The 13,033-nt window shown below is 43.6% G+C and overlaps 1 protein-coding gene across 1 annotated transcript in view; it reads right to left on the reverse strand.

The window, feature by feature from the left end:
- Positions 1 to 13,033, reverse strand: part of ttyh2 (tweety family member 2) — a 260,383-nt gene that overhangs the window by 12,359 nt on the left and 234,991 nt on the right. The window contains 4 exon segments of the mRNA XM_084330305.1: positions 2 to 44; positions 47 to 140; positions 947 to 1,039; positions 4,419 to 4,511. Of these exon segments, the coding sequence (XP_084186431.1) occupies positions 2 to 44; positions 47 to 140; positions 947 to 1,039; positions 4,419 to 4,511 (323 nt within the window).

A 13,033-nucleotide genomic window follows, 5' to 3' on the forward strand; every position in this document is an offset into this window, starting at 1 on the left:
CCTGCAGGCGATCTGTCTCCAGGCGCGGGGGATGGCACACAGATGCAGAAGGCACAGGCTGCCAGTATGGAGAACAGGCTGAGATAGAGCAGACCTTCCACCCCGTCGTAACACACTCCCACCAGCGCGTCCATGTAGTCCTAGAGAGGTCACACACACACACACACACACACACACACACACACACACACACACACACACACACACGCGCGCACACACACACAGGAAATTCAGAGAACAAATACAATTTCCTGAAGTCCCCTCCTCCTCCTCTCCTGCCCTCCTCCTCTCCTGCCATCCTCCTGCCCTCCTCCTCTCCTCTCCTCTCCTGTCCTATCCTCTCCTGCCCTCCTCCTCTCCTCTCCTGCCCTCTCCTCTCCCTCCTCTCCTCTCCTGCGCTCCTCCTCTCCTCTCCTGCCCTCCTCCTCTCCTCTCCTGTCCTGCCCTCCTCCTCTCCTCTCCTGTCCTCTCCTGCCCTCCTCCTCCTCTCCTGTCCTCTCCTCTCCGCTCCTGCCCTCTCCTCTCCCTCCTCTCCTCTCCTGCGCTCCTCCTCTCCTCTCCTTCCCTCTCCTCTCCCTCCTCTCCTGCGCTCCTCCTCTCCTCTCCTGCCCTCCTCCTCTCCTCTCCTGCCCTCCTCCTCTCCTCTCCTGCCCTCCTCCTCTCCTGTCCTCTCCTGCCCTCCTCCTCTCCTCTCCTCTCCTGCCCTCCTCCTCTCCTCTCCTGCCCTCCTCCTCTCCTGTCCTCTCCTGCCCTCCTCCTCTCCTATCCTCTCCTGGCCTGCCCTCCTCCTCTCCTCTCCTCTCCTGCCCTCCTCCTCTCCTCTCCTCTCCTGCCCTCCTCCTCCCCTGTCCTCTCCTCCCTCCTCCTCTCCTCTCCTATCCTGTCCTCTCCTCTCCCTCTACCGCATGGCCATTAGGATGCGGTGGACATAATGTTAAAGACTCACCTTGTTGAGTCCTCTGCAGTCCAGCAGGGCAGTCAGCTGGTGCAGGCTGGCCTCGGAGGAGTTCAGCACGTTCTGGATCCCATGCAGGTCTCTCTGTGGAGAGAACAACACATACTCATGTCTCTCTGTGGAGTAGGGATGAGTTAGAATTTTCGAATAGTCGTGCCAGTCTCTACATTCGATTGTCATGTCAGAGTCGAAAAAGATATATATACTGTACAGTACATATTTTTTTATCAGTTTTTTTTATTTAATTATAAATGTTTTATTTATTTATTGTCGGTCAGCTGAGCCGATCAATGTTCTGAAGGATTATCTGAAGTGCCTATTTATATATTTAATACCCTTTGATTTTAATGATCCATTATATTAAAAAGAATAACTGATAATTTAACTGAAACTGAACATTTTAACTGAATTTAAACTGAAACAGAAAATAACTATTTCGTTGGGGGGGGGGGGGGGGGGGGGGATTTTTGAATATTCTGTCTTAACTCAATCAGCACCAGAGGGGGCTGTGTACTGTGTTGGTTAAAAGGCCAACGCTTTAAATTATAGGAATACGTGGCAGTGTTTGCAGGGCTAAAACTATATTATATATTATAGCTATGGATATAATACTATTGCCCATTTGACATGGAGTATCTATCGTTCAATTTGTGAAAAAGAAAAAAAATGTCATCCATACATTCCCGTTTTATACCGTGGTGAATATGAGTATAGTTTTAGAGTAATCCTGTCTAATCCCAGAAAACAACGCTATGCAGCAATACGTGCATTTCACAAAAAAACTTGACGTTTCTCGCCTGTATACGCTACTATTTCGAAATCAAATCTATATTATCGGTATTATGTTTCATCATGAATGAATTTTTTTTTTATTCTTATAAATCCATGTGTTATAAGCGCTCGTCATGCCCGGCTAGGAAAAGTCCTCTCCCTAACACCCGAATACAGAGAGTTTCAAAGGATGTGCAATACCGGCCGCAACCCAGCAGGCGGCGGTATTGGACTTTTGCGATCTCAGACCCATTCCCAATGATAACACCAGGCTCCCTGGATGGATAATGAATGGAAATATCGAATAAAAGAAATAACGATGAAAGCTTGGCGCTCAAGCTGAATCACGATATCCAACACTATTCTTCATTGAGACAGTAGGCAGGCGGAAAGGGAGACAGAGTAGGGGAGACGAAGAGGAGAAGGTTCTGGTGGTTCAGGATCTGATCCCATGCCAGCAGGTCCTAAAAACATACACCATCTCTGGGCACTAGGGCTGCACAATTAACAGATTGAATGCCCATCACAAGATTTCTCGGGTTATCAGCCAGTTGAATGCCCATCACGAGAATATTCGTTTTTTTTTTTTTTTATTAGCGATCTGAATTCATATTTCATCAACCGAGTCTACCATTGGTAAGCCTGCCCCACCAGGCGCTTAGATGTGAAAAAAGCGCCCTCTATCGTCTCCCAGATGGTAATGCACCCTTTTGGATTGGACTCCATGAAAATGGATGAGAAAAAATAAATCCGGAATCCACATTTTACTTCTCGGTTGATCGGCTCTGTAACCGGAGCCGATCAGATTCATGCTGGACCCTCAGCACAGCGTGTAATATGTGTTGTACAGTATGTAGCGGTGGATCAATAAAAGGATAGATTTTTGGAATGGCGATCAGGAATTGGAATAATCCATTTGGATACTATCTGATCTCAGGTAAGGAATCTATTTTACCAGTCTTGGGATGATCAGACCTATTTTCACGGAGATATAAGCTTTCCCCCTATGTGTCCCCCAGGTGGTTTGACTGTGCGAGCGGTCAGGAACTAGGAGAATCAATTTTCAGCGCACGGCACCAGCGTGCATGTGTACACATATACTATCGATGGTCTAGCGTTTATTTGAAAACGATTCATAAATAGGCTGAAAAATTACAACGTTCTAGAATATTACAGCACAGGGCATTTATCAGAGAATCTTTTTTATTTATTTTTTTTTACGAGGGCTTTTCAAAATGCTATAAAACGGAAATGAACCGATAAAAAAACAATCCGCTTCGACAATGTTGACTGGAAATGAGTCATTGATAAGCGACGGGCAGATTAGACACATAGCCATAATTTAAAACATAGATTAGGCGATATTAACGTTAACATTGAAGCGGATGGTGGGCATTCAAGCACTAAATGTGCGCCCCCTGCTGGTGTGTTAATCAGGGGAAAAAATCACAATCTCGATTCATAGACCTATGCGATCTCATTTCTAAATTATGACGATTCTTTACATTTTTCTTTTACTTAATTTTTAGTTTATTTTTATTTATTATTATAAAAAATTATTTGACTTAACTTTTTAAAATGATGACGAAAAATAAGAATCGTGTGAGAGAATCAATTCTTACAGAGAAAAATCGTGATTCACATTTTAGCAAGAATCATGCAGCCCTACTGGGCACCGTATTCATGTATTTCTACAGGCATCTGATTTCCTTTGGATCAAACCACACCACAGCGACTTTAAAGAGAGCGCACTGATCATCAGATCATCTTGCACACCTTAATTTGGTGCTAGTATATTATGTACTTGCAGTTCAAAGCAACGCTTTCGTCTCAGAAGGTTCTGAAACGCCTTCTTAACGTCTTCAAATGTCAGTAATACTACAAGACGTATACGATGTGTGCTCCAGTATTCTCCTCTGTGACGGATTTAAAAAATGTCTTTTTATTTTACACGCCGTTAGGAGTCACTATTACCCAGTGTTACTTAAAACAAATGGAACCGTAGAATGAGCTCAAATCCTTGCGAATCATCATAGCAAGTAGGGATGGGTGTGAATTAATCTACGGTAGTTTCTTATACCACCGAAGACTTTCATTCTGTACGAGATGCTATGTTTATGGAAATAAACATCCTTTATGATAAAGAGACGACGACTCCAGTTCCATTTTTGTCCGTATACATGAACGGGGTGAAACAGTGATTACAGTGACAGAAAACCAACAAATAAACCCAACGCGGAGACTTCGCGGAAGAGCAGATGGGGCCTGATAACAATCAACGAAAGGCTGAATCACGATATCCAACACTATTCTTATGTCTGCAATTTATGCATTGTTTTTTATTCTGTCAACTATATGCAGATTTTATGCCTATGTTAATTTTATACTAATTGCTGTGGGGCACTCTGGACTATGGTCCATGTATGAAAAGTGCTATATAGATAGTTATTAATATTTATTTATTATTATATTGTAAGAAATGTATGCATTGAAAAGTCTTTGACATTAAGAATGAGGGTGACCTCAATTGTCCTTTCGAGAATAAATAAAGGTTTGAATGTGTGTGTGTGTGTGTGTGTGTGTGTGTGTGTGTGTGTGTGTGTGTGTGTGTGTGTGTGTGTGTGTGTGTGTGTGTGTGTGTGTGTGTGTGCGTGTGTGTGCCTGTGTGTGCATGTGTGCATGTGTGTGTTACCTCAGCAGAAGGAAAGAGAGGCACAGCGAACTGCAGCATCCCCTGAACCTGGATCTGCATGGTGGTCAGAGACCTCTGGAAGCTGGTCAGAGACTAGAAAACACACAGAGCAACATAGATCACCTCCCTGCAGCAAAGCCTTTAAAGTCACAATCAGTGATCCAAGCAGAAACAGACCCACCACCCAAAATGAAAAATAGGAATGGAGACATGTTTTCATTCTCTATTTTTTTCATGTATTCGTTTATTTGGAAGGGACAGCATGTATTAATGGACAATACATATAATGCACTGTAAATACACAGGATTTAGCAAGGGATGCAAATCTTCATTCTCAGTCCCCAAACATAAAACTAATAAAATACAAAAACAGAGCAATATAAAAACATGTTAAAACAAAAGAACAATAATTTACAAATACATGGCTACAAAGGTAAAAGGACCAAGACCATAAAGGTCCTATATATGGTCACATGCTTGGTGTTCTAGAAACCATATTGTTTCTTGCCACAATGACTAACACTAGACAATGCGCTGTCATGCTCTAGTTGACTGAGCTCTTGATACAAGGACTAACACTAGACAACATGCTGTCATTCTCTAGTTGACTGACTGAGCTCTAGATACAAGGACTAACACTAGATAACATGCTGTCATTCTCTAGTTGACTGAGCTCTTGATACAAGGACTAACACTAGACACAATGCTGTCATTCTCTAGTTGACTGACTGAGCTCTTGATACAAGGACTAACACTAGATAACATGCTGTCATTCTCTAGTTGACTGACTGAGCTCTTGATACAAGGACTAACACTAGACAACAGGTAAATGTGTAAGGGATAACCAACGAGTAGGTGTGCATTAAACGGTTTTAAGACATGACGTAGAGGTGAAGAACCAACCAGCTAAAGAGAGCAGCCTTGTTATACAATACATTTTTTAATCGGCTGTGAGTCAGAGAGAGAGCAGCCTTGTTATACATTCAACTTTTTAATCTGCTGTGAGTCAGAGAGAGAAGCCTTGTTATGCATTATACTTTTAAATCGGCTTCGAGTCAGAGAGAGAAGCCTTGTTATACATTCAACTTTTGAATGGGCTGGGAGTCAGAGAGAAGCCTTGTTATACATTATACTTTTTAATCTGCTGTGAGTGAGAGAGAGGAGCCCGAAATCCCAAAGTGGGGATGTGTGGGGTTTTCCAATGTGTAGACTTAGAACAAAACATGACGTGGCCTTTTCCATCAGGGCACAATTAGCCAGGTCAGTAACTTCCATCAGCTTGCAAAGCACACCATCTCATTCAACATATATGGGGAAATGTCATCTTCTGTTAAAGGTACACTACACCGCTTGGAAGTGAAAAATGTGTTTACATTATGCAGAGCGTGCAATTGAGCCCACCTCGGAAGAGGGTGGAGAGAAACCTTAGCCTGAGCGTGACGTAAGATCAAAATGGCCGCTGTGTGAATATGGTCAATTAGTTGACAAAATATATTTACTTTATTATTTATTATTCTATCTTATCTAGCAGCAGGGTTGGGGTGTTGGTCCTGGGGGGTCCGGGGGTGGGGGTGGGTGGGAGTGGCGTCATTAAAACACAGTGCAACCCCTTATGAAATCACCACTGTACAGGCGGCCGGGGAGCGCAGCGGACTAAGCGTCTGCCTACCACCGCAGAGACAGTGGGATCGAATCCAGCTGCCGCGATACCTCCGGGTCGGTCGGGGCGCCTGCTCAGCGAGGAAGGGATCTGGGTGAGGTAGTGTGATCCTCCCACACGTTACACTCAACCAATGAGAGTCCTCGCTGTCAGGTGAAAAGAAGCGGCTGGCTGACTCTGCATGTATCGGAGGAGACATGTGATAGTATTCAACCCTCCCTAGACCGGCAAGTGGGGGGGGGGCAAATGCGCGCAATGACCAGGAAGGGAGGGAAGGGAATTGGCATAACGACAATAAATTGGGATGGGAGAAAAATACAGAAAAAGGGGAGGGAAAAGTAGATACAAAAAAATATTAAAAAAAAGAAATCACCACTGCACCACTGCACACGACAAATGGCTAACCCTTTCACAACTACACTACAGAAGGTTAACCGTAGTGTGGTAGTGAAAGGGTTAAAGCCAGTGTCCCCTTCTCTCTTGAGTGTTCTCCCTGTTGGCCAGGATGGAAGCACTCCTCTTAGCCAAGCTCATTAAGACCTACATGTATTTTGATCCATGTGTCTTACTATAATAAATCATTATTGATCATGCAGCTCTGTCCGCGAGCATTATTGATGAATCCAGGTCCACCACACCTCTGAGGATATATATTTTGTTATTATTCAGTTGTGCAAATAATACCTTAGAATAATTTCACTTCTCATGAAATCTTTAACAACCCTTTCAGCCTGTATGTCAGCTGTTATTGGGTCACGGCTCTGGCGACGTGCAGAGAGGTTCAATTCCCCTCTGAAACCACTCATACTGTACTCAGTTCCCTGTACTGTACTGCATTGTATATTGTAAAGTTATAGTCTGGGACCTTGAACACAAAGACAACACAAAGCACAGGGCAAAATATTGTGGATGACTGTGAGCCAAGATTAACTATATAAAATAAATATGACAAAGTGATAAGGGTCACAAGCCACAGGTCACATGCCAGCAGGAGCGCTGCCATCATCAGCTGCTGGGCTACTAGAGGCTCCCAGAAACAGTTATAAGAAGATCGGTGATGCACAGGGGTGTATAGTACTTGAGTAATTGTACTTCATTACAATACTTAAGTACTGTTTTTGTCCTTTACTTGAGTATGATTAGGTTTGTATACTTGTACTTTTACTCAATTACATTTCAGAGAAAAAAAACATACGTTTTACTCCTTACATTTAAAATGCAGACCTACAAAGTACAAATCTCACAGGTCCAACCATTTTAATTAGTATATTTGTTTCTCTGGCCGAACTAACGTTAACGTTATTAATCCTGTGGCCGCACTTTATTTAAAAACAGCCAATCAAATCCCCATCAATGGAAACGTAACCCGCCCATACCCATGCTGATTGGTCCTTGTGCAAGACTAGAAATATTTGATATTTGGGGATATTTGATTTAACACCTGCTATCAGAAGAATAGACAGTCATAAAAAAAAGTGTTTACATTTTAAAAATAGAAACCTTTTGACCTTTTTTTAGCCAGATACTGGCTTTTACTTGAGTACGATTTTGAGACGGTACCCATACTTTCACTTAAGTATAATTTCTGGGTACTTTTTACACCCCTGGTGATGCAGCCTTTGTCAACTACGCCCCAAAACTATGGAACAAACTGCCCAACATCAGGGAAGCCAACTCGCTAAATATCTTCAAAAGACAGCTTAAATCTCTTTGCTCAGTGTTACATCCCAATGTATATATTCCCCAGTGTGTGTCTCCATGTGTGTGTGTTCTCCATTTTGTTTCCTCCCTCCAGCCATTGTTCCCTTCCCCATTGGTCCCTGCCAGGCCAATCCTTCCATTATTGCAACACAGCAGTGATTGGTGGATGGCTTTCCAGACTCCAACACTCAATCCACACCACCCAATCATGGATCACCCCACACCTGTTAAAACATGGCTTCTCACTTCAGTCTCTCTCTCTCTCTGGCATGAGGCTAGGCATGTTGTGATTTTGGTAAACCTGTAACTTTGACAGTATTGCATTTCGTTTATTGACCTTTGGTGCTTAGTAGTAATTTCCTTGTGTGTGTATGGCCACAGAGAGAGCATTGTTAGTTATAGTTTGTTTCTGTATATATTCTGCTTTTGTTTCTGTATAATTAATGTGTTTTTCTCTCTTTCTCAGGAAGCACAGATGGGGTGAGCTGCCATTTCCTTTGGACATTGTTTTCTCCTGTTTTGGTTAGGTAAGAGTAGTTTAGGTAATGTAATCTCTTTTACCATAGATTAGATTGTGTTTATTTGGAGTATAGTGGTGTTTGTTTGTTGTTTTGGCCTGGGCTCACCCCTGAGCTACATGTGCTTCCTTTGCCTCTATTCAATAAATATCATTGTTGTTTACAAACCTGGTCCATCTTTTCTGTCAACCAACTGTTATGTTACAGCCCTTTACCCTTAGACTCACAGGGGTCGTAACACTCAGGCATTTAAATGAGATATCAGGGAGGCCAACTCTTTTTTATTCTGCCTACTTTTATGGACTTCCTGTCAAATTCATGTGTCAGTTCTATGCAAATGTTTTATCTTACTACCTCTTATGCACTGTCATTTTGAACTGAAACTCAAAGTATTAAGAGTGATGCACTGCTCTGTTGTTCTATAAAGTAATTTAGAACTGAACTTTGTAAAGAAACTCAAGTACTGCTCTGTTGTTCTATAAAGTAATTTAGAACTGAACTTGGTAAAGAAACTCAAAGTATTAAGAGCGATGCACTGCTCTGTTGTTCTATAAAGTAATTTAGAACTGAACTTTGTAAAGAAACTCAAAAGTATTAAGAGCAATGCACTGCTCTGTTGTTCCGCATACACTCATTACATCAACACTGTGATTATTGTATTGTAAATGAGGGCTATTTTATTTTATTGAACTATTTAACTGCACTGCACTATTGCATCATTTTACTCTGTCTATTCTATTTTACAATTTTATTGCACTGTACTATTTTACTCTGTCTATTCTATTTTACTAACTATTTCATTGCACTGCACTATTTTACTCTGTCTATTCTATTTGACTAACTATTTCATTGCACTGCACTATTTTACTCTGTCTATTCTACTGTATTTGACTCTTTTTATTACTGTCTATTTTTAAACTGCAATTGAATCAAACCGTAAACAAAGAGGCCTACTGGGATGTTAGATCCTAATGTGAAAAACTATGATTTGCCTTACCTTGTCCACATTGATCTGCCAATTTTGTGCTCATTTTGTGCCTGCCTGCCTGTTATTATTATTAAGATATTGGGATTTGTGTTGTTATTATACCTGCATTGATTTGACCCATTTCTCTTATTCTCTGCATTGCTTTTATTCTATCTATTCTATGCACATTTTATGTCTGTTTTGACTGTTTTATGTGCTACACAAATAAAGTTGATTAAAGTTAATATTATTATTATTGTGTACTTTGAATGTCAACATTGATCATGATGGGCCTGTAGTGCTGCTTCCTGCCCAGCAGGGGGCAACACAAGCCACAACATGTGGGTACGAATGAATAAGACAATTAGCAATATTATATTTTATTCATTGTCATTTTTTATTTAATCTGCCACATCACAAAAATAGATACATATCTTCAGTAACAGCCCTGGGAGGACAGGAGAAATCCCTGCCCTGTGGCATTTTATTAAACCCCCTTAAACCTTAAATAAGATACATTTATTCCATCTCCCAATTTTTCATAATTTGTCTTGTAGACATGCGTCTCTTTGTACCTATGGGAGTCTGGGATAACTGGGCTCCTGGTACCCCCGCTGTAATGGTTCCTACCATGCCTTGAACCAGTAGGTCATGTGGTTTTAATTATGTGATGTGTGTGAGCTTGTTCAGCCAATTAAAACAGAGGATGTCGGGGAGGGTGGAGGGATGGGAATAGAAGAAAGAGTGGAAGAATGAAAAGAGACAGAGATAAGGAGAGAAAGAGACAGAGAGAGAGAGAGAGAGAGAGAGAGAGAGGAGAGAGAGAAAGAAAGAGAGAGAAAAACACAAGGAGGGACAGACGGACAAAAAGAGAGTCACAAAAAGACAGAGAGAGACACACAGAGAGAGATAGGGAGCGAGAGGCAGACTTTCTAGTGGAGTTGGTATGAACAGGAGGAGACTGACAATGAGTTGTGTCTTAAAAGGAATTCAAACAGACTTTTAGGTAGATTGGATGATTGAATTACACTGCAGATGGTCACGCGTCAATACCTGTATTTAAACACCTGCATGTGTGGAAACGTGACCCACATTTTCCGCTTGGTCTCTCTGTGGTCTCTCATCTGGTGCGCATCGGAGTTTGAATGCCATTTTTCTGGACTCTCCCTGGCCTCCCTTCTCTCAAAAACACACTGAAAACTCACCTCTTCCAATCTGCTTTCAATCTCTGATCATTCTTTATATAGTTTGTTTTTCAACCTCGTCTTCCATTACTGTCTTTCTCCCTCATTTCTTCCTTTGTTTTGGTTTGATTTTTTCCCTTTAACGTTGTGGAGTTACCCGAGAGGCACTTGCACATTAATGTATTAGTGTTATTGATATTGTTCTCACCTGCCTATGCAAACCCAACTCAGTGGTGGAAAGTAACTAAGTACTTTTACTCAAGTGCTGTACTTAAGTACAATTTCGAGCTACGTGCTACTTTACGTGAGTATTTTCATTTTAGGGAACTTTATACTTTTACTCCACTATACATTTCAAAGGAAATATTACTGCACATCTCCATTAAAGCACTCCAAACATACGATTAGTTATATGAGTATAGCGAGCGCTCTGCACTCTAGTGGAACCCTATCTCTTATCAATCTAATACATTTTCTTCACATGTACACACCCATCCACCTGGCCACACCCACATCCGCTCCTCTACATAAGCGGGGTCGTGGCCATACTAACAGCTCCTTCCCAAGTCTTTCACCACCGAAGGCGAAGACCACAGGGTCCTCAGTGAGTCAGTGCAGAGCGCTCGCTATACTCATATAACTATGGTTATAGGATAACCGTATGTTATATATCGTATAGCTTACGCTCTGCACTCTAGTGGAACACAGGAGCTGAGCAGAGCGGCAGCTCGACAAATGTACCCGCTGAGGCCCCCCACAACCATCAGAACCGGGGAGGACATGAGCCCCCGGACGGGAGGGAATCGGATCGACTGTGCGAAGAGGGTTTAGCAACTCAACGCACAGGGTGAGCAGATCGTGGGACTTACCTTCACACAGAAGGACCCGCGACTACTCAGGCGCGCATCCCACATGCCACTAGGGAACGAACAGGGGAAAAAAATATATGTTACAGCCCCTAACATCACGGGGTCAAAGGTCAAGAACCCAACCCTGTGGCAAGGCCATAGCAGCGGAGCACGGAGGAGGACCCAGCCCCAGGAACAGCCTGAGGGTCAGGACCCCCTGGAAAGGCCAACGATGCCGTAGCATCGAGACCCCACCAGACGGTCACTAGTGACCCAACCCCCCACATCGCCAGCGTATCGGACAGGGCCCAATCCAAGAGCAGGCCCTTCCCCCCTACAGCACGCCGCCTTGAAACACTCTACAGAGGCTACACCCCCACAACACTGTGGAGCTAGTCGGTGCACCGGGGAGACAACCCCCAAAGAGGTTGATCCCTCAATCCTGGCAACAGGTCAAGAGTGTAACTCGACCTGTGCCCGGAGCACTGCGGACTAGACAGGCGCCTAAGGGGTCTACTGTGAACAGCACCCCGGCGGAAGGGGCGTTCGGTATGCTGTGCACCATGTCGCAGCCTCCACAAAACCCGACCCCCTAGAGAGGTTATGGTAGAGAAGGCTGACACGATTGGCAGACGTCATGAAAAGTGCGGGGGCACACTCGCAGGCAGACAGGGTCAAGCCCGGCCTAAACCCGAGAGTCGACTCTGCTACCAACACAACGGGGAATCAACCACCCCCCTATGTTTAGTTTAACAGGAGGCGGTTGTTCCCTTAACCCCCCTAAGAAAAAACTTTGAAACACAACTGCGAGTATACACCGGCTATACAGGCAGTACAAGTGTTTCAGTTTTCAAGAAGGGGTTAACCCAGGCCAACAGGTCGACGAGAACGAGTCCGGACCTGGGCCCGGCGGACCGGGACGTACACAGGGATGCCAGATGGGTACAATAGAACCACCTCGACAGCCCCCTCCCAGCCCCGCCAAGCAGGGGAAGGGAGGGGCAAAAAAGAATGGAGATTCCTAGATTCCTGTACCGGATCTCCTCTCTGGTAAACAAGAATACCCTGAAGACTCTGGCAGGAGCACTCATTCAAGGGTACTATGACTATGCGTGCACCTCATGGTACCAAAGCACCTCAAAGGCGCTTAAAACAAAATTACAAACATCACAAAACAAACTGGTCAGACTACTACTTGACCTGAACCCCAGAACCCACCTCACCCCTGCCCACTTTGACAACCTAGGATGGCTTAGAGTAGACGACAGAGTACAGCAACTTGCAATGGGCCTGGTCTACAAGATTTTGCCCATGTACATGTCAAAATACTTCCCAAAGGTCAGTGAATACCACAACCACTACACCAGAGGAAGCTCAACAAATCATGTTAAACCCAGATTCGGCTCAAACAAGGGACTAAACACGTTTCGCAATTATGCCACAACAATGTGGAACGCCCTACCCAAAGCTGTAAAGGAATGTGAATCCCTGCCCACATTCAAAACCGCTCTTAAAGAGCACCTACGGGAGGCTGCAATTCGAAACTGGCCACCGTAAATGCCCAAAACCCCCACCACCTCCTAATAGACAGTCTCCTCCCCACCACATGTATATATTCCCTCCCCGCCGTATGTATATTTCTCTCCCACCCACCCACCCCCCCCTAATGTACAGTCCCCTCCCCATCATGTGTATATACTCTGTCAGGATCTAGGGGTAACAGTACTGTATATTGAA

Source organism: Notolepis coatsorum (assembly GCF_963971535.1).
Source record: "Notolepis coatsorum genome assembly, chromosome: 15".
Classification (NCBI taxonomy): Eukaryota; Metazoa; Chordata; class Actinopteri; order Aulopiformes; family Paralepididae; genus Notolepis; species Notolepis coatsorum.